This window comes from Coptis chinensis, chromosome 2 (assembly GCF_015680905.1).
Source record: "Coptis chinensis isolate HL-2020 chromosome 2, ASM1568090v1, whole genome shotgun sequence".
In the NCBI taxonomy this organism is placed as follows: domain Eukaryota; kingdom Viridiplantae; phylum Streptophyta; class Magnoliopsida; order Ranunculales; family Ranunculaceae; genus Coptis; species Coptis chinensis.
Window position 1 is genome coordinate 68,874,398 of NC_141457.1, and position 21,386 is coordinate 68,895,783.

Genomic DNA, 21,386 nt, shown 5'->3' on the forward strand with positions numbered 1-21,386 from the left:
GGGTTAACTTTAGAAATTTAAAAACAAAATGAGTGGATTATAATTTTTAATTTTCATATTATAGGAAATGGACAGCGAAGCTGTAAGTGAACGTCTATCTAGATTGCCAGCTAAGTCTCTACTGATGACACACTTCGAAGACTTCAATGTCACAGGGTAAAATCTGTCATTTCTGGTTTCTTCTTCCAGACTACTATGGCTTTTCCCCGTCCCACTCCGGTCATATATGTTAACATCAATAATGATCAGACCGTTGTGCAAGACACAATCTTGGATTTCCTTCCTGAGAAGGTCGACATTGTTGCCTCAAGCAATGGACTTCTTTGTTGTCATCGTTCTCAAGAACTTGGCGAACGTGTTGACAATCTTATCTATGTTTGCAACCCCACCAAGAAGGAGTATGTCCAAATAGGGTGGCCTAATGGCAGTGATATTCATCAATAAGTTGCATTAGCTTTCAATCCGTTTCGTTATCCTGTGGACGACCTGAAAATTTTCAAAGTGGTTTCCATGAGTAAGGAAGGTATGCTTAACTGTTTGTTTCAAGTTTACTCTTCTAAATCAAAAGAATGGAGAAAATTGGATGTTTACAAATTTGGTTATGATAGTTGGCCCGATGGCCAAGTGGTTTTTGCTAGCGGAGTGTTATACTGGTTGACTAATGGAAACATCCTTGGCTTTGATGTGGAAACAGAGCAACCTTATTTCATTATTTTGCCGGTTGAAAGGATACATAGAAGCGAAGGCCTTTGTGGAGTTTGCATTGGAGAGTCTGAAGGCTGTCTTCATTTGATTGTAATATCTAAGGCTGGTCTTCGAGTTTGGATCCTAGACAGTGAATCCAAATGGGTAGTCAATATCACTTTTAGCGATAGAGGAAGAGTGCCCGCAGTTCCTCTATACGGATGCCAAAAGAGCTGCTACTCTGGTTCCAAATAATTTACTTACTCCAACATGGATTGAACCTTTAGTTTATGAGGATGAGATTTTACTTATTAGGTTGCAATATCATTTTAGTTTTGAAAATGAAAATCTCGAGGAAGCCACCAAGATCTATCTGTATAACTTTGATACTAGAAAGATGGAGGAGCTCTTGAACATTGACAAACTGGGATCCTGCAATGGCTTCTTGAATACAGTTCCTTATAGCATGAGTTTGGCACCTCTGGGATCTGCTTAAGCGGCACTGACCTTATAGCACGAGTTTTGCACCTCTGGGATCTGTTTAAGTGGCACTGACGCCTATTTTCTACCGGCCTACGTTTTCGAAAATTCACCGGCAACTATTTCCACATTTTGGGATGTAATCGTATGCTTTATTTTCTGATTAATAGTAGGGTTGGAGACCTAGGAACCTTTCTGTCTAAAACCCAACTTGTGTACTCTGTTTTGCGATCATGTGTACGCCTATTTTCTGATAATTATCTGGCAGTGTATTATAGTTCTGTTCACTCAACTTACACGTTGATTCCGATATTTATGATCACATTTCTGGTTTTCTGAATTTGATACACCCAAAAGTAACATCTGCCACAGTGCCACTTTTCTCCTTTTTTGTTTGTACTTTCAATTCAAGTCATTTGGAAGGATTTGAGATTGCGATCGAAACTCTGAGCATATATAGACTACAATCCTTGATTTAGTAAGTTGGCTATGAATGATCTTCTATCTTCTGACATTTAGAAATGCAAATATTGATGTGTCTGAGCTCACTGTGATGATATATTCTGACTGCCACAATCTTAGAAATGTAAACAACTATCATATCAAAAGGGACAAAAGGTATTTCAATCTTTGCTCTGAGACTCTTTGACGAATACTTACAAGATCGACCACCCAATAGAACAAGAAACCAAACAAAGCAACCAAAGAACAAGAAGGCAACGAAAGAGAATGCATCTTCAGTATTGCTGCTTCACTGGAACTCTTAAACTTCAAAGCGAATCAGGTTCAAAAGAAAGGCAAATCACTTCTCTTGTAGATGATAACGACAAGTAGTACCCAATCAAAACCTGAATAGTGGTCTTCAATAACTGAAGAAATGACACATCAAGTATGTCTCAGGTGGTTGCGCATCATTTCCTCATGGGGCAGTTATCAGATATTCTTCTTGAGCAGCTTGTTTATCCGTAGAGACCCAGTAATTACTAGTTCAGTTAAGCTATCAAGTGTTTCCTAAAGACCTATTCAATCCCAAGAGGTATACTACTCCGCTCAGCATTTGTTAAGTTGCCCTGAGCTTAGAGTTTCTTTGCTTCATTATGCATAACATTGAACATGAGTTCTACGGGAATCTTAGATAACAAATTAGATTGATTCAGTCTTATTAGAAAGTGGATTCGCAAGATTTTGTGAAATAGTATCAAAATTTATATAGCCTATGCCTCTAGGGGTAAGTAAGGCGTTGGTATAAAGTCTTGGGCTAAGTAAGCCACCAGAGCCAAGATATACATACAAGAAATAAACAAAACAAAACTCTAGGGCCTAGCCAAGTTATGGTATAAAATTATAAAGGAGTTCCTAACACTCTTAAACTGGTGACAGATGAAGACAACTACAATCTCCCAAGCATTTATACATTTATTGTGGAATAGCATCAAATTTTACATTGTCTAGGGAAGGCATCAGGCCGGGAAATTAGTACCTGAAACTGCCTCGGTCTATGACCTCACTGGACCCGGTTCGGTATTCCCATCCTCCGCCTTAGAACCAGCAACGTCCTCTGTCTCTATTATTTATAGCAAATTAAAAATGGTGAATCCAAGTATCTAGCCTATGTGGGACAAACAACAATTTATGTTTTCAGTGTAAAAACTTGCATGGCTTCTTCTTCCCAAAGTCTGATTCGTCCCTATACAAAATTTTGTAACCTTTCTCCTTCTTCATCTCTGTTTCAACATGAACTGTGATTCATCCCTATGAATTTGCAGATGGTGCCACATCAGTACACATGCTTCCAAGTGCAACGATTCCTTTCTTTATTTTCTTCAAAAGACAACTTGGTGGATGGTGGAACATGTGCGTCTTGATCAAGAGTAGGTGAACACACAGTCTTACCTAGAACACAAGGAGAACACATGAAAAAAAATAAAACATAAGGAAAACAACTAAAAATACAATACACGGCACGAACAAAACAATCCAATTAGAAGTGATTCCTCACAATATAAGGTCATTTATAGTCCACAGTTGCCAAGGTAGAGAAGCTTATCATTTATGATGATTAGAACTTTTATCTTAGTAGTTCTAACTTATAGTCTTAGTAGCACACTGGGAACAAATTGAGCAGTTGAATCTAGCATTTAAAAAGTTTAACCTAGATGAGTTCAGAACAAGAATCTAGAGGTTCATTCAAACAAAAAACAAACAGATGTTATGTAGATCCCACGAGTGTCAAGAACTTTCAATTTTCAAAGCTAGTGTAGTCTCTCAACTAACTCAACTATTGCATTTTATTTTAGATGAGGGTCATCGTTCACAATATATCCCAAGTCAAACTGAATTCATAATTTGGTAAATCAAAATTCATAATCAGGCCACTTCTTAAAGGAACAACAACCACAAACTAGTTTAACAACAAATCTCAAACCTACAAAATAAATCTAAAACTTGAGCAGCTCATAAGCTGGGCTGGCAAATAGAAAAAGAATCAAATTACTGAGAAGTAAGTGAACAACCTCAAAAAGGGGAACAAACAGAAACAATCCATGATTCATGCATGTCCATGCATAACTATCATGAAAATAAGATGGAAAAATATAAACCATGTATGTTATATATCATTCTTTCAGATCTGAATGTAACTTACAGAGTTACAGAAGTAGAAAAATGAAAATTGAAAAAAAATGAAAGTGAAAAATATGAAGCTGCGTAGCAGAATCTTAAATGAACGAAATAGAAATCAAGTGTTTCTTCAGGCCAATAATACCCACTGTCGAAGTGTTGCAGAAGAGCACTTTTGAACGGACATCATTCAGGAGTCGATAATCACTTCAGACTTACTACTAAATTTCTGCAGAAGTTTTCAGTATCTAACCTTTCAAAGCATTCACAACTATATCTTCATTAAATAGACCAAACCATACAAATGGACTTTCATTACTATAGCTATCCATGGTGTGTCATTCCTATATTCCTCTGAATGCATCAATTACTCATTTGTATTGTTAAAGCTTCTCATTCAACATTCACATATCCGCAATGTGGGCAATTCAACTTGTTCATAAAATCCAAATAATACTCGTGGTGTGCTTGTAAGCTTTCCTACTCTATTAACTAAGGTCAGCAATATTATTAATAGATAATATCAAAACCATGTAGGCAATGGCACCTGAAGAAGGTGCTTTGAGCACAGTTTTTTGTACCTGAGAAGTATTCTTGAAGTCAAATGAATCATACACAAAATTCTAATTTTTCTCAAGGATTTTACTTGCCCTCAACTCCACACTATCCGCTTAGGAACTTTCAGTCACATACACACACACACAGCACAATTGACTAATTGATGTGGTTGGTACTTGATAGTATCACATATTCAAATACAGGATCACAATGGGAATGTATTACCTTTGCATTAGTCTTCTGGCAAGAACTCACGAAGCATCTCTGCACCTTCATAATTTGGTTCCTCTTTTGCAAGAAGCTCCTCTAACATAGACGTAGTTGCTGCAGTCACTGAAAAATTCCTCCCAACCATTTCGTTTAGAAATTGCACTGCTTTAGGAATATCTCTTTCCTTGAGAAATCCTTGAATAATGATATTATATGTGAGAACGTCTGGAGCAATACCCTTTTCATCCATCTCTATAAACAAACTTTGAGCCTCATCTAGCAACCGTCTCTTGCAAAAACCATTGATCAATGAGTTAAAGGTTATGGTGTCAGGCTGCACATTTTGGGTAGATAAGCTGCAAAAGAGCTCCTTTGCCTCGTCGAGTTTCCCTGCTCTACACATATTGTCAATAATGCTATTAAGAATCACAACATTGGCTTTCAATCCATTCTTCTCCATCTTATGAAATAGTTCCATAGCTTCTGAAAAACAATCATTAGCAAACAATCCATCTATCAATGCACCATATGAGATCACATTTGGACTGTTCCCACGAACTCGGATATCCCTAAAAAGTTTCCGTGCATCCTCAACTCTCCGAACCATGCATAACCCAGCAATAACGGTGTTATATGTAATGTTGTCAGGCATCAAGCTCTTCGACCTCATATCTTCAAAAAGTTGCATAGCCTCATCTACTCTCTTAACTTTGCAATAACCATTAATCAAAGTATTATATATAACAACATCAGGATGCTCACCTCTTTGCAACATCAACTCAAAAACCTTAAACGCGTCATCCGTCCTCCCCTCTTTACAAAGAGCATCGATTAAAACATTATAAGTCACAACATCCGGCGTTACTTTACTCTTCAACATCTCATTAAACAAACTCACAGCTCCCATCCGCTTCCCAATACTACACAATCCTCTAATCAAAGAAGCATAAGTATATACACTCGCCGCAATCCCTCTACCAACCATTTCTTGAAACAAACTCATTGCTTCACTAACCCGATCTTCCTTACAAAGTCCGTCGATAATCATATTATACTTGTCAACATCAATCTTAATCTGTTCCTTCTCCATTATTCTCAACAACCTAAGTGCAGCATCCGCATTCATATCTTTACTTAACCCATTAATAACAGTCCCATAAGTAATATGATCAAATGAATAACCACTCCCCACAATTTTCTCAAGTAAGTAAATTGCCTCCACAACTTTTCCTTTCAAAATAAGTCCCTTAAGTAAAGTAGTCAACGTAACTTCATCTGGCTCTAGCCCAATTTTTAAACCATCACCTAAAACTGCAAAACCATAATCTACACGGCCCATGTGGCAGTAACAATTTATAATGATAGAATGTGTAGCTATATTGGGGTGGACCCCAGCAAAATCCATTTTGTTTTTTAATGAAACTACTCTAGTGTAGTGTTTCATTCTAGTGAGGGTACCTAGTAGTTGGGCGAATGGGGAGAATGTTGGTAATGGACGTGTGCTGAGAAGCTGGTGGAATAAATGTAGTGCCTCCTTATAGGTTAAGTTGCCGGACTTGCATCTTTGTCTTACTAGTTTTTGTAAACGGATTAGTTGGTCGTTGTTACATGCGTGGTGGTGGTACTTGTTGTGCTGTTGGGTTTTTGTTGGAGTTAAGTTTATGGGCACTCTTTTTTTTAACATTGTTTCCAAACCAAAATTGTGTGTGTATTTTTCAAGTAGGAAAATTTATGTTTAGGTTGGTTTTGTCGGTTTTGTTTGCTGTGCCCATCTGCCCAGTTTAAGTTTTGGGTCAGGTTTTATTGGTTTAACCCGAGTCCAATCCAGGAAAATGAAAATTTAAGCCCAAACCCCACCCAAGGTGTACAACCCGAGTACCCGAGTTACACCTGAGAAACATTAGTAGGGAAACTGCAACATTGGGTCGCAATTTATTGTAGTAATTTAGAGAATTTAAGGTTGCAATTTACTCTCCCGTGTCTCTTTCTTGAAAGATTACACAAAGTACATCACATGTTCAGAATTATAATCTCTCTCAGGAATATCAGATTGTATCACCGATATATACACTTGAAATTTAGTAAACTGCCGATACTAATGGCGAAATATCACCTGCTTAATTTGTGTGCCCCGATTACGATATTTTGCTGCATGCTTGCCAGTTGGCGGCACCCAAGGACTTACTCAGCTCAAATTAGCATTTTGGGATAAAAAGAGTAGAGAAATTGAGTAGCTAGCTGTGCCATATACATCTGCAACGTTGGGTAAGTAGGTATTTCTTTCTTTCTGCAACTGTTATTACTTTGTTTTTTCTTTGAGCTTCTATGTATGTACTTGAAATCGAACTTTTGTGTGTGGGGGAATTGGGGAGAAAGGCGCTCCCCTGGTTTGACCTGAATGCGTACCCTGTCGCTATCGAATTGTAATATGTAACTGATGCTTTTAATAATGTTTAATAATCATGCGTTGCATACATAGGATTCAAATGTCAGTTAATACAGTATTCAGAAGAAGTGAAAAAACAGCTAGTGGCAAAAGTGGTTGAAAAAGTCATGTGTAGTTCTTTGTTGGCAAGGGATATACTGTTATGATTCTCGTGGAGATTATCTTTCCCAAGGGAAAAAAAAATAGTACATATTCCCCACCCCCCAAAAAAGTTAGTAATGAAAATTTGTAGCTAGCAGCCCACCTTGATTGAAAATATGTAAGTAGAACTCTGTTGTAGGGTGACTAGCTATGCTATAGCCTTACTGCCGAGAAATGCTTTGGTTTGCTAAATACTTCTTTTAATTGATTGTATTGAAAATTAAACTGTTATTGAAAAAAACAAAAAAACAAAATAGTAGAACATTTTCGGAAGAAGAATCCCGCAACTAGGTCATGCCAGTTACAATACAACACTGTATTTCACAACATTATGTAAGTATGCAGTTTAAAAGGCTGGTTACTGTTTTCTTTGAGCTACTTATTTTGTGTTCACAACAGTTTATATGAGTTGGTTATTGCGACTCTGTAATTCTTACTTTTCTCCTATTTTAGGAAATGGAGAAGGACGAGATAAGTGAAGTCCTTTCTCGATTGCCAGCTAAGTCTCTTCTCAGATGTGAGTCTGTTTCCAAAGGGTGTCGGGACCTTATTTCTGATAATTCATTCCGAAATCTTCAATGTCATAGGGTAAAAGCTACTACCTCTGGTTTCTTCTTCCAGGATACTTGTGAGGTCCCGTATCCGGTCAAATATCTTTCTACTGATAATGATCAAGCCATTTTGCAAGACACAATCTTGGATTTCCTTCCTGAGAAGGTTAATGAGCTTATTGCCTCAAGCAATGGACTTCTTTGTTTGACTAGTTGTGACGATTCTAAGGATCGTGACAAGCTTATTTACGTTTGCAACCCCGCCAAGAAAGAGTATGTCCAAATAGAGTGGCCTAAGGGCAGTGATAACCATCAGGATTTTGCATTGGCTTTCGATCCGTATCACTGTCTTGGAGATGGATTATTGGATTTCAAGCTGGTTTGTATCTGTAAGGAATACTTATATACCTTTTCGTTTCAAGTTTACTCTTCTAAAACAAAACAATGGAGAATATTGGATAATTGCAATTGTAGCATTCATTACAGTTTGCCCAATGGTCAAGTTATTTTTGCTAGTGGAGTGTTATACTGGATGACTTATGGGGATGCAATCCTTGCCTTTGATGTGGAAACAGAGGAATCTTATTTCATTGTTTTACCGGTCAGAAGGACACGTAGACGTGAAGACCTTTGGGAAGTTTGCATTGGAGAGTCTAAAGGCCGACTTCATTTTATTCTAATATCTGAGGCTGGTGTTCAAGTTTGGATCCTGGATAGTGAACCTAAATGGGTACTCAAACACTCGATAACACTATCTGCAATGGAGGAAGAGTGCCCACGTTTCCTCTATAATGACGCCAAAAAAGCTTCTAGGCCGGTTCCCGATTATGTCCCACTTCCACCTTGGATTGAACCTTTGGTTTACAAGGATGAGATTTTGATTGTTAAATTGCGTTGCAGTTATAGTTATGAAAACCATGATGAGATTTCTGCTTGCACCAAGATCTACTTGTGTAACTTGGATATTGGAAAAATGGAGGAGCTCTTCACAATTGTCAAACTGGGATCCTACCTTGGCTACACGAGAGCAGTTCCTTATAGTATGAGTTTGGCACCTTTGGGATCAGCTTAAGTGGCAATGACAACTACTATATTTCGACCTACGTTTTTTGAGCAACAGTTGCCACGTTTTGGGAAGTAGTGTTGGAGACTTAGGGACTTCCTATGGTTTCTGATATATTTTAGGGTTGGATACTTATGCACCTTTTGTATGTAGTGTTGAACTGGTTGATTCCGTGCTTTACTTTTTAAGCTTTCTGACAAGTTTTCTTGCACTGTATTAAGCACATTCAGGTTTACTGCATATGATACACTCAAAACTCAACCTGCCACTCTATCCCTTTTGTCATTCTTTTGATTGAAGGATTTGAAGCTATTTGGTATAATTTGAGACTGCAAGTTGCCGTACCATAACCTTCAGGCGTACAAATATTAGAGTCCTTATTTTATTACGTTGGCGATTGACGAAGTGACATTTAGAAATGTAAGAGCATCTCTAGGTGGTGGTAGCATACTCTTCATATTTGAAGAATGCTACCACAGAAACTGGTCCCAAATTTCGACCAACTCTAGGTGGTCGCAAATTTCGACCGCAAATTTGATTGTAGGGGCCACCCACGGCCGCATTATTAGATCTTGGCGGCGCCAGCATCACAATGTCGTCGCGCCATTAGATCTTGTCGCTAGCGCCGATTAATGGCGCTGCGGTGGTCTAATTCCAAAACAACCCACGCGACATTAAGAGTGGCGCGCAACCATTCCAAAAGTAACCCACGCGACATTAGAGATTGGGCGCGCGATGCAACATCGCGCGGCGTGGTCTTCATCAAAGTCAAAAAAAAGTGGGGCGACATTTGCAATGGCGCGCGACATTACTAATGTCGCTCCGCATCCGCATCCAAATTGCCAAATTTGCGAACAAAAATACGAACAAACAGGTGATGCGACCACAAATACTACCACCTAGAGATGGAATTTCGGCAAATTCCGACGCATTCCTTCAAATTTGAAGGATGCGACCAAATATAAAGCCACCTAGAGATGCTCTAAAAGTGTAAAGCTTGCAAGTTTTTTCTTCCGTTGTCAATTTAGCTTATCGACTACTACTGAATATAGCTATTAATTAGAATCGACATTAAAATTTTAAACTCTCTCTCCCTGTCTCTCACTTTCCCTCCCTGGAAGATTGTTACAGACTACATTAAATATTTCGACAAAAAAAACATATAATTTCGCACTTTATCGTCAATCTATCTGGAGGACCGACATATATTTATGTAACCTGCCGGCAGTAATGACGAAATATCAGTCCAAACCTCGATTACGAGATTTTGCTGCATGCTGGGCCAGTTGGCGTCATTGTCTGGACACTTGGACTTAGAAATTGGGACTGAGCTCAAATTAGAGAAAGCTGTGCCCATCTCTGCAACGTTGATTACCCGTAAGTTACCTTTCTTTCTCTTGAATCTGCAATTTTTACGCATTTTTATTACTTTGTTTTTCAGTTTTAGCTTCTATATATATAGTTGAAATTGGAAGCTTGGGGATTTACTCTATCTAGACTTCGTATGTAATTAGAACTCTCTTTTTGGGATAACTACCGATGCTACTCTTTTGTTTTGTTATGTTCTTTTTTGGATCCACACGAGCTAAAATATGGGTTGAAACAAGATGCCGCAATTAGGTCAGTCATAAACATTGTATTTCACAACACTTATATTAATATGCAGTTTAAACGTTACTTTTGTCTTTGACCTACCTTATTGTATGTTCACGACATTCTGTGTGAATGGATTATTTCCTTGTTGTCTACTTGGGTACTTGAGAATATGTAATGAGATGGGTGTGGGAGCATTGGAGTTTATAACCCGCGTTTGACCTGAACGAGTCAGAGTTAATACTAACTCGGCTAACGAGTTGGAATATGTAACCGAGTTATTTGACCATGGGTCGTTTCCAATTTGTGAGATTTTCCTGCTTGTTTTATATAGGATCTAGTTAATATTCATGTTTGTATGCAGAGTGTCTTCTCAGCTTCTTTTTGCTTTGTCGATAGATGATTAGTGGTCATGGATGTAACCAAAATGAAAGAGAAAGTTACGGGGTTGTTCTGGATTGAATAATGGAAAGAAATAAAATTTGCACGTGAACTGTTAGAACATTTGTCAAACAAAATCCTGCAAATAGGTCATACCAGTTACAATAAAAAGGCAAAGTACACAACAGTCTATATGAGTTCCCGCAAGTAGTGCTTACTTTTTATTTGAGCTACCTTATTTTGTGTTCAGAACATTTTAAATGATTGAATCATTGCCTCCTTGTAATTATTCTTTTTCTCATATTATAGGATATGGAGAAGGACACTATAAGTGAAGTCCTATCTCGATTGCCGGCTAAGTCTCTACTCAGATTTGAGTCTGTTTCCAAAGGGTGGCGCGACCTTATTTCTAACAATTCATTTCGAAGACTTCAATGTCATAGGGTAAAAACTGTCACCTCTGGTTTCTTCTTCCAGGATACTTGGGATGTGCCGTACCCGGTCAAATATTTTTCGGTTAAAAATGATCAAGCCATTTTGCAAGACACAGTCTTGGATTTCCTCCCTGAGATGGTTGAGCTTATTGCATCAAGCAATGGACTTCTTTGTTGTAAAAGTTGTGACGATTCGAACGCTCGTGACAAGCTTATCTACGTTTGCAACCCCATAAAAAAGGAGTATGTCCAAATTGAGTGGCCTAAGGGCACTGTTCTCCATCAAGACTTTGCATTGGCTTTCGATCCGTTTTGTTATCCAGTGGACGAATTGTCAAACTTCAAACTGGCTTGTGTCTGTAAGGAAACTTTATTGACCATTTTGTTGCAAGTTTACTCCTCTAAAACAAAAGAATGGAGCAAATTGGAACTTCGCGTTTGTGGTGATAATTACAATTGTGTGCCTGATGGCCAGGTGGTTTTTGCTAGTGGAATGTTATACTGGATGACTTATGGGGATGTAATCCTTGCCTTTGATGTGGTAACTGAGGAATTTTGTTTTGTTGGTTTACCGGTTGAAAGGATATATAGAAGTCAAGGCCTTTGTGAAGTTTGCATTGGAGAGTCTAATGATCGTCTTCATTTTATTGTAATATCTGAGGCTGGTTTTCAAGTTTGGTTGATGGACAGCGAACCGAAATGGGTACTCAAACACTTGATTTCACTATCTGAAATGGAGGAAGGGAATCCACATTTTCTTTATAATGACGCCAAAAGAGCTGCTAGGCTGGTTCCCGATGATTTTGTAATTCCAACTTGGATTGAACCTTTAGTGTACAAGGATGGGACTTTACTTGTTAAATTACGTTGCAATTATAGTTATCAAAACGAAGAGCTCGAGGTATGCACAAAGATCTATTTGTATAACTTTGAGACTAGAACGATGTTGGAGCTCTTCAGCATTGACAAACTGGGATCGCAACTTGGCTTCTTGAGAGCGCTTCCATATAGCATGAGTTTGGCACCTTTGGGATCTGCTTAATTGGCAAGGACACCATTATCTTTCAACGTACGTTTTTTGAAATTCTGAGCGGCTGTTGCAACATTTTGGGATGTAATCTTATGCTAAGTTTCTGATAAATTTTAGGGTTGGCGACTTGGGCACCTTTGTATCATTGTATGTAGTGCTGAGCTTGTTGATTTAATGCTTTGTGATAGCTTCTGCATGTTAGTCATATTTAAGCTTTTCTGACAATTATCTTGCACTGAATTCAAATTTTGTGGAGTTAGTTGAGACATTGATTGAGCACATACCCGTTTTCTGCAACACATGCGCTCAAAACTCAAATGTAACAGTGCATTCTCTTTTCATCATACTTTTTCTCGAGTTACTTCCAAGCATGTGTGTGTTACAGTCATTACTATCTACGTTGGCAGTCAGTGTTTCCAAAGGCTACTCTTTCATCAGTTTCATGCGAAGCACAAAAAGTTGAGCTTTGAGGGTGCTTTGTTAGTTATCGGCCTAAGATATGGACCCAAACCCACACCAATTCCTCTTTCAGTTACAGTCTCACAGACCTCATTCTTGACACGGGATTCCAGCTGCTGTCCTCTTTTCATTTTGGGTCATGGCGATTTTAAGAAGGGTTTATTCTGGTACTCACTCTCCTATTTATTCTTCTTTTTCATTATTTCGTTTCAAAACTACTACTAGTACAAATCACCACTCACATCACTCATCTCCCAATTCCACCCATACATTTATTAGAGAAATTGGTTAGAGATCGTTGTAAATCAGGAACACTGGGCCTTGACGAGGCATTGGGCTTTTTCAAATGCGGGGACCCTTGCCTTCTATTTTCTCTTTCAATCAATTGCTAGGAGCCCTTGTCAAGACCAGACACTATACTGTTTTATCGATGTACAAATTAATGGATTCCACTGGTGGACGGTGGTCTGGAACCAAGCATTATTAGTTACATTATACAACTTTGTTTAATGGTTATTGCAGAGCTAAGAGATTAGACGAGGCTATGAAACTCTTTAACGGTATGAACTGCAACGAAGTCAAACCTGGTGTTGTTACATATAGCACCCTTATGAGTGTTGGGCTATGTAAAGGTTGGGAGAGTTGAGGATGCAAAGAAGATTTTTGAAGACATGCGAACTCGTGGGCAAAGTCCAAACATTGTCACTTATGCTATATTTATAGAAGGCTTGTGTGCTAATGGTGGTCTTTCTGACGCAATGGAATTGATTCATTTGATGGAAAACAATGGGAGCTGATGTTGTGATAAATAACAATATTATTCACTTTATGTGCAAAGAAGAAAAGTTGTTGAAAGCAAAGGAACTATTTCAGAGCCTCTCTACCAAAGTTGTTGTAAGAAAGGTTTATTAAATGATGCTCAAAGCTTGGTGATAGATATGGAAGAGAAGAGCATTGCTCCAGATGACGTGACATTCAATATCTTAGTTCAAGGTTATCTCGCAGAGAAGTGTTTTCGTATTGCAGTGCAATATTTAAATGCAATGGTGGAGAATGGTTTCACTGTTAATGCAGTAACTAAATCTATGATTGTAAATTTGCTTGTGGCAGATGAACCTAATGATGAAAGTACAAATATACTTCGTAAGTTCTTATTGAGTGACGAATAAAGGCTATTATCTATGGGTGTTGACTGTTGATTGATGAGTCAAAAACTTCTTTACGAACTTTCTTTATAGCGATTCATGTCATGGCGGTGATTTTTGAAGTCCACGTTTAAAGAGTCCTGACCACTTTGTTGATCATGCCTCCAACGGCTCCAAGGACAGCAGATTTTCTCATGTTTTGAACTATACTAGCCATTTGGCCCCGGCCCATAGCTGGACTTGCTACATAGATAGCTAATGACTCAAAAGCCTAAAATCCACTTGAATAAATAATATATGTATATTGATATATAATGATTCATTGCTTATAATATATGTATACTTTGTTTTGTTTGAAGGGTTTATATTTTTCTAATTTTTTTTAAAGAGTTTTATTTCTATTTTTGGGTTATTATTGTTCTAAATAACAATCTTTGTCATCCTCACCTATATAAAACTATCAAAATATAACGCAACAATCAAGAAATAGAACACTCAAAACATACCATATGTTTAAGCAATAACCGAATTATATAAACTATCAAAATATAACACAATAATCAAAAAATAGAACACTCAAAACATACCAAATATTTAAGCGATAACCAAATTATATTCATTGAACACAATGGTCTCTCCATCTGCATACCATATGCTTGAAGGAATGAAATGTGCCAATTTCAGTACTAACACACTACCCAGAAACACTTATATATACTAGCAAAAGTGCATGTGCTTGCACGTGGCCAAATCAACAATGTAATTGAAAATGTCTTGATTGGAAGAATAATATATACATGTATTTATTGTATATCCAACATGGTTGAGTTCTTCCTTTAGAAGCATTTTTTGTGCCATTAAGGTGGTCAATATTGAATATAAAAAATAAACATTTCTTGTTCAAAGCATTTGGAAACTCATATATGACAATTGTATAACTAAAGGATAGGAAACTGAATCAGAGTTCAATTGAAAATATAGATTTGCTGCATCTCTTAAAAATAACTACACGTTGATGTAACCAAAAAAGAAAGAACACATTGATGTGTATCAGGGACATTATCTCCCATAAAAAATAAGTATCAAAGACATTATCTCCCATAAAAAAATATATATATTAGGGACATTATCTAAGATTGAAAACTTGTATTTTGCGCAACATTTTCCAAGATCCAATATATAAATCGAAATACATGATTTATGCAACAGCCAAAAGTTATAAAGAGAATGTTAACAACAGTCATTGACATACATCCCACAATTAGTATGATGCCCTGAATATATTTTAGAAACATTATTACATCTTGAATCAACTTATACATCTTCCAATATCTATGCGCGGTTACTGTACAAAGTTGGTGTACTTGAGATCCCACACAATTTTGCCTTAAGATCATCAGTCCTGCATAGTAATGTACGAATGAATAGCAGTGAAGTAATAATGCTAATTTTTCCCCTAGTAACCAATGACAGAATAAAAAAAAACAAAAAATATCCTCTAATAAAACCAAATTACTAACCTGTGATTTATGAATTAACAAAGAAGCTCATGAATAAGGATTCCTGAAATTAATAATGAATTCAAACCTATATTATCATCTTCGACACATCTTTGTTAGACACTGAAAATAGTATATAAATAGATGGTAGAAAATGCAGAAAAATATCGTCTATCAAGCTCGATTAAGATTATATCAGCAAAAATGATAGATTACAAAGATCAAAACAGTGTTCGTGATTCCGAACGAAACCTCGGAATTCCGCTCAATATTTCGCTTTTTCAAAAAATTGAAATTCCGAATATAGAGTCGAAATATTGATTATTCCGAAATCAATCGAAATTTTGAATATGATAGGGGTCGAAATTTGATGAATTTTGATTTTTGGATTTGTCGGAATTCCGAAATCCCAAACTATGGATCAAAATACAATCCAAAAACCATAAAATGCCTTCTTCAAACTCTCCATAGCTTTTCGAACTTTCCTCCGACTCCTTTCCCAAGCTATCCGCAGTGTCCTTACAAATTACTACAGCGTAAGTTGAAATAATTGTCGTCCAAAAGTAACTGCTGAGATTACCTACAATTCTCTTTCCGGGCTATCTTCATCATCTCCAATGATGTTTTCATGCTCCACATCATCAATTGAGCATATATCCTTGCAGGTCTATACTCAAGATCCTTAGGTCTCTTTTCCAATTTTGCAAGCAACTCAAACGAAATATCATACATTCACACCTAAAGGCATACAAACAATAAAAAAAGCCATATGTAACCAAGTATTAGCACAAGGCAGATTATTCATGAAGACTTAGCAAGTGTGCAACTACTGGACAAATTTGCTATCTACCCAAGAGGCTTATTAATATCTGAAGTCTTCAAAACAAAGACTTCTCAAAAGTTTTGAAAATACGGAAACCCATACAGCTATATTGTGTAGAAGTCCTTCAACTGTTCAAGGTGTTGAAAATCCAATTCTCAATTTGACAACAAAACATAATTGTAAACAACAACTATTAATTACTGATATTATGGAAAGCTGGAAACAATGCAATTAGATTATTCGCTAGCTTCCAATTTCTTTGCCAAACACAATTTCGCAATATATATTCCTAGACCAACGATTCGAAGTAAATGCAGTAACACTGTCCTAGTTATAGAGTTTGTCTAATATTTGACTTATACATCAAACAAACCATAAGATTGTCGTACATCGCCAATGTTACCACTCATTCATGGCAATAAACCAATATCAATCCAAAACATTAGTTTTTCACGGGTACCAAAAATCAACATTGTGTCCCATGGAAAAACAAAAGAACAAATAAGAGTGGAAATTGAATAGTACCTCTCCTTGGATCAAGTCGGGTTTAGAAATGTCATCCATTTGCTCATTAATCAGCCTTAATCACGTTAAGTGCTTATTGCTACAACCCATAGTTGATACTATTTTTGCAACTTAACGTCGAAAATAAGCACGCTTAAGTTTATCACTTCTTACCAGCTCCTTAATGTATATTTAAGAAAACTTAAAAGACATCCAAAAAGAGGAGTTGGTTCCAGTGTCACATTCTCTTCTATTAAAGTAAATTTTCAAAAATATAGGGTTAAGCTAGACCACCTTAGAGTCTACTCAACAGGTACCTTTCTACATCCACTATCTTTTTCATTCATAAAAACTCAATTCGTTATTGTTGATAGTGTTCATTTAGTAGCTATTGTTGATAGTTTGTTTAACATTAAAGATCTTATATCTTAATAAAAGTATAGATGTAGGAAGAACTGCGATTCTCTCCTAGTGGTGTGGACCAGAGGTTCATATAACAGCCAAGTCCCACAGTCCCCTCTCTGAAACACAGACATCAATTTTATAATATCTGGTGCAATATCAGAAGCACGGTTGGATAATTAGTCTAGTTAATAGCACATGGTACTTCTGAGTCCTGAAGGTTATTGAAATGATACAAAGCTTTCTGGCATTGATATCAAAATACAAAACCTAGATTTACCAAAAACATATAAGATGTTAGAAATGTTTTAGTAGTTCTCATTCTCATCTAGCTAACTAACACAAAGCTACATTTTCCATTCATATATATTTACCAAAAATAATTGAGAGGGGTAAATTAAAATGAAAGGGCAAAAAGAAAGTATGATATACTTGTAGTCCAAATTTTAGCAGCTTGCAAAGTCGCTAACTGAAAATCGGTTGTTCTCCGGGAGTTTTCCGTTGTGTTGAAGTCCTAAATTAAGTGACACATCACTGGTACTGATTCCAAATCTTTCAAGTGAGGACTCAATATCTGTATTAGCACCAGTGGTTCCAAAATCAACTTGAACAATACTGCCACGCTAGCACCTGTCGTCGACTGCCATTTGGTGGTGACGCTGTGACTTGGTTGGTGACATGTCATTGTACTTGGTAGTGGTGGCTTGGTTTTTCGAGGAGCATTATGTATTGATTGCATTGGATGAATGGTCGTTTTATGTAGCATTGATTTTAGATATTTTGCCTGTTGATTGCATTGGATGAATGGTATTTGTGCAGAGTCTCTTGACATGGGCTTACTGTAGCATGGTTCATTGCAAGGATGCAGAGAATATAAATATTAACCCAAATGGTAGTCTCGTGGAACATTTTCGTCAAGAGAATGGTTGGCAAATATTAGCTTTTCCCTTAACATTACCATTTACAGTGAAAAGAATCTCTGTTCTAGTAACAAAGTATGGCCTGACGTTGTTCCCATCTTGGTAATTGTTTGGTTTCATGCCATTTATGAGTACCTAATCCTTCATTCCTGAAACTTTTGAATTTCTCTTAGCCATTTTGCTTCGAGCTACCAAGGCATGACATACCCTACAAAAGCTTGAACTGCAAGTTGATTGTGAATCAGGTTAAAGACATATATCATTTCCAATGTACAGGAACTATAGCCATGCATTCTCAATGTACACCAGGAACTATAGCCATTCCTTCAGTTCTAAAATCATTCCATGAGTGCTGGTTCTCCAAAGTAAGCCTGCTCCGGCCAAGATTTGATGGTCAACTGGGAAGTCCTATGGTACTAACATAGTTGGAGGTCGGGGATTATGTCTGTTGGTTTGGCTTGGATGAAAATCTATCTAAGTTGGACTTTCTGTCAGACTCTGTTATGCATCACTTGATTGTAGCTTATTTAGGAAGGCCACTAAACTAAACCTTATCCCTCACTGAGAAATTTTGACATAAGGGAAAGATGCTCAGCTTACTTGTTAGGCAGTTTTATAGAACAACTATTTACGTAAATCCTGTCGCATCACTATTAGATGGCAGAACAAATCTAATAGCCATTAGTAACATCACTGTTGCATTACAAATCAAATTCCAACAAAAAAATATCTAATAACCAAATATAGTCATAAATTTAGAGTCTAAATGAGTTGCTGCCGTCACCATAATTAGTAATACACAATTGACCATAGTAAAAAAGGACTGAAAAATACATACTTCTAGGGCCCTCAACACTTGAGAAATAATTCGAGTTCGTTCTCAGAGTTTGATAAAGGCAAAAGAACATATACCTACTAACACTACTAAAAAAAGGGTTTATAAGCTCAGCTAAAAGGTGAGATGTTAGAGTATTTACCTCGGTCTTCTAAGAAAAAACAACCGAGGTAAAAAAAACAACCGAGGTAAAATCCACTGAGATAATAAAGTTCTATAAAACCGAGGTAATAAACTATTAAATTATCTCAGAAGTCTGATATCTTATCTAAATATATTATCTCGGTTTTCTAAATAAAACCGAGATAAATTGTTGATTGAAACCAATTAGTAAAGAAGAAAACTGAGATATTTTTTTTATTGAAACCGAGATAATATTAAAAAATAACCGTGATAAATTCTTTTGGAAAGGGAGATTATTGGACAACCTTTTATCTCACCCTTTGTCATTTTTTGTTGGTATTGCTCATGACAATTAACCAGCAAATAAAAACATGTCCCAAACCACTACATATATTCCTTTTCATATTCATAAACATCAACACCAATTAACAAAAGCAACCTAACATAAGTAAATTCTTTAAAGAACTTATTTCATTAAGATAAGAAAGAACAATGTCGAACATGATCTTAACTTTCAAAGAGTACTAGTGATCAATCATTTATTTATAGAAACTCAAATATTGTATCAACTACTATTATTCGAACTATAATAAGACATTTTTTTAACCTTTCTCTATATATTCAAGAACTGAGACAGATGGTTCCTACTGAATTTCCTCCTTACAGATGGTTCCTGCTGAATTTCCTACTCAACATTTTGTTAAGAATCCAAGGACCTATTCACATCGGTCGTCAGCTGTGAAAAATTATAGGCTCCAGGACTCCCTTCGTCAACTTTAGTAAGTGGAGACGAATATCCAAGATGGTCCTGATCCATAAGAGAAACATCATTTCTAACAAACTCATCTTGTGCTAACTTCTGAACGAATGACCAATGTTTAGGATCATGGTTTTCCATGTTCATGCTCAATCCAGTTCCGTCACTGTACAATGTACTTATGCTAGAGGAGTCTTCAGTCAATCTTTCCTTTGAAAATATATCTGACAGGAAATACCGAGGGAATCGGTCATTGATGTTAATAAGAATATCTCCACGCTCTGGAGCGGAACGCTTGGCAACCGAGGACTCAACTTGAAGTGCATCTTTAGTGGAGGCCCTACCTGAACAAAATTATTTGATTGCTCAAGGACATCATTACTATGTGTGTCATTAGAAGCTATCTCACCCCAATGAAGCTCTAGTAGGATAGATGCAGGGTCCTCACAATGCTTAGAAGTTACTTCTAAGCAATAGAACCACACAATAAGAGAGAATATAAACAAAAGGAGAAGGGCAAAAAAAGGAAGGGTTAAGACAAGTATAAAAATATTGCAGCAGTGACCTTACCAGAAACTTTGCCAAACGGTGTCCCTTTACTTACAGAATCTCCAACTTTCTTAAACCACTTGACCTAAGAGTGGAAAACGTTGTTAATGAATAGATACTTTTGTGCATTTAAAATAAATATAATAGAGATAGAAATTGCAGAAACGACTCCCTACATTACCTCCAATGAATGGGTAGGTAGGTAGGGGGGGGGGGGGGATTACAATGTTCTAGATTAAATGTTTTTTTGTCAAGTCATAAGCATTATTCCATAAGCAAAAAAGGAAATCTAAGAGGGACCTTACTGCAAGTAGCAACATCCATCACTTTTGTCATGCCAAAGCTAACAAACATAGCCTGTAAAACTACTAGTAATTGATCAATTATTCCCAAAGAAAATAAAAATCTCAAGAAACTCACTGAAAGAAGATATTACCTTACCATGACCTATATGTAGGTATCCATTCGGTTCTAGGGGGAAACGAGAAAAAAACTCTGCCTCCTATTGCTTATCAAGCATTTCCTTTGTATTACATACCCTTAGCACAGAGCGGTCGCTAAAATACTATGCAAACAATAATAGTCACAAATACTATGCAATAACAGGTTCTTAGTGTGTCACCTTAACCGTCTTTGTATTATCCCAAGGAATTATTTTCGCACTTAAGCAAACAGCTCACCCTCCGTACGATACCTCGATTTTAGGATAGTGCTCTTTTTCTCTTCAACAACTTTACCTACCATATATTCAATTTCCTCTCTTGTAACCACTCCTACATGCATTCAAACCCCAAATGTTCAAACCGCAATTAAGTAGACACTACACGAAAAACCCACATATCACAAACACCAAATGCTTTCACAAATGCTTTCACGAAAAACCCACATATCACAAACACCACATGTTCAAACGCTTTCATGTCCTTGCACACTTTGGCGTCTACTTTCTTGCAAAAATCCCACTTCCACACACACACACACAAATGATTCTATTGTTTTATTATTTACTTGTTCACCATATCCTTTCATTATCCTATTAACTAGTCAAAATGCGTAAAATATCAACACATAGTTAACCTTGTTCAACTCTCCAATAATCATACCAGTCACCAATGAATAACTAGCAGTCAATTATCATAGACCCAAAATTTAGAATAACAATTGCTTCAATCATACAATT

The 21,386-nt window shown here is 36.8% G+C and overlaps 3 protein-coding genes across 6 annotated transcripts; 2 read left to right on the forward strand and 1 right to left on the reverse strand.

The window, feature by feature from the left end:
* Positions 1–2,476: 2,476 nt before the first annotated feature.
* Positions 2,477–6,258, reverse strand: LOC147517408 (uncharacterized). The gene is made up of 2 exons (XM_086589623.1): positions 4,567–6,258; positions 2,477–3,057 (listed from the first exon to the last, which is right to left on the reverse strand). The coding sequence occupies exon 1, from the start codon at positions 6,233–6,235 to the stop codon at positions 4,574–4,576; it is 1,662 nt and encodes a 553-aa protein (XP_086445749.1). The 5' UTR covers positions 6,236–6,258; the 3' UTR covers positions 2,477–3,057; positions 4,567–4,573.
* Positions 6,259–6,663: 405 nt separating this feature from the next.
* Positions 6,664–9,025, forward strand: LOC147517409 (F-box protein At5g49610-like). Of its 4 annotated transcripts, none has more exons than XM_086589625.1 (2): positions 6,664–6,816; positions 7,592–9,025. In XM_086589625.1, exon 2 carries the CDS (start codon positions 7,595–7,597, stop codon positions 8,759–8,761), a length of 1,167 nt encoding a protein of 388 aa, XP_086445751.1. In that variant the 5' UTR covers positions 6,664–6,816; positions 7,592–7,594; the 3' UTR covers positions 8,762–9,025. The 4 variants fall into 4 exon arrangements, with proteins under 4 accessions (XP_086445751.1, XP_086445752.1, XP_086445753.1 ...); XM_086589626.1 differs by having other exon boundaries at positions 6,702–6,824; XM_086589627.1 differs by having other exon boundaries at positions 6,720–6,820.
* A 1,127-nt stretch (positions 9,026–10,152) lies between these two features.
* Positions 10,153–12,415, forward strand: LOC147517410 (F-box protein At5g49610-like). Its single transcript, XM_086589628.1, has 2 exons — positions 10,153–10,372; positions 11,036–12,415. Exon 2 carries the CDS (start codon positions 11,039–11,041, stop codon positions 12,200–12,202), a length of 1,164 nt encoding a protein of 387 aa, XP_086445754.1. The 5' UTR covers positions 10,153–10,372; positions 11,036–11,038; the 3' UTR covers positions 12,203–12,415.
* The last annotated feature ends 8,971 nt before the right edge of the window (positions 12,416–21,386 follow it).

Excerpts from the sequence above, each read along its gene's own strand:
- LOC147517409 (XM_086589624.1), top strand. The coding sequence starts at position 7,433 with ATGCCAGTTACAATACAACACTGTATTTCACAACATTAT. Across the intron at positions 7,472-7,591 it reads ACTGTATTTCACAACATTAT|GAAATGGAGAAGGACGAGAT; the intron begins GTAAGTATGCAG and ends CTCCTATTTTAG.
- LOC147517410 (XM_086589628.1), top strand. The coding sequence starts at position 11,039 with ATGGAGAAGGACACTATAAGTGAAGTCCTATCTCGATTGCCGGCTAAG.
- LOC147517408 (XM_086589623.1), bottom strand. The coding sequence starts at position 6,235 with ATGTTAAAAAAAAGAGTGCCCATAAACTTAACTCCAACAAAAACCCAA.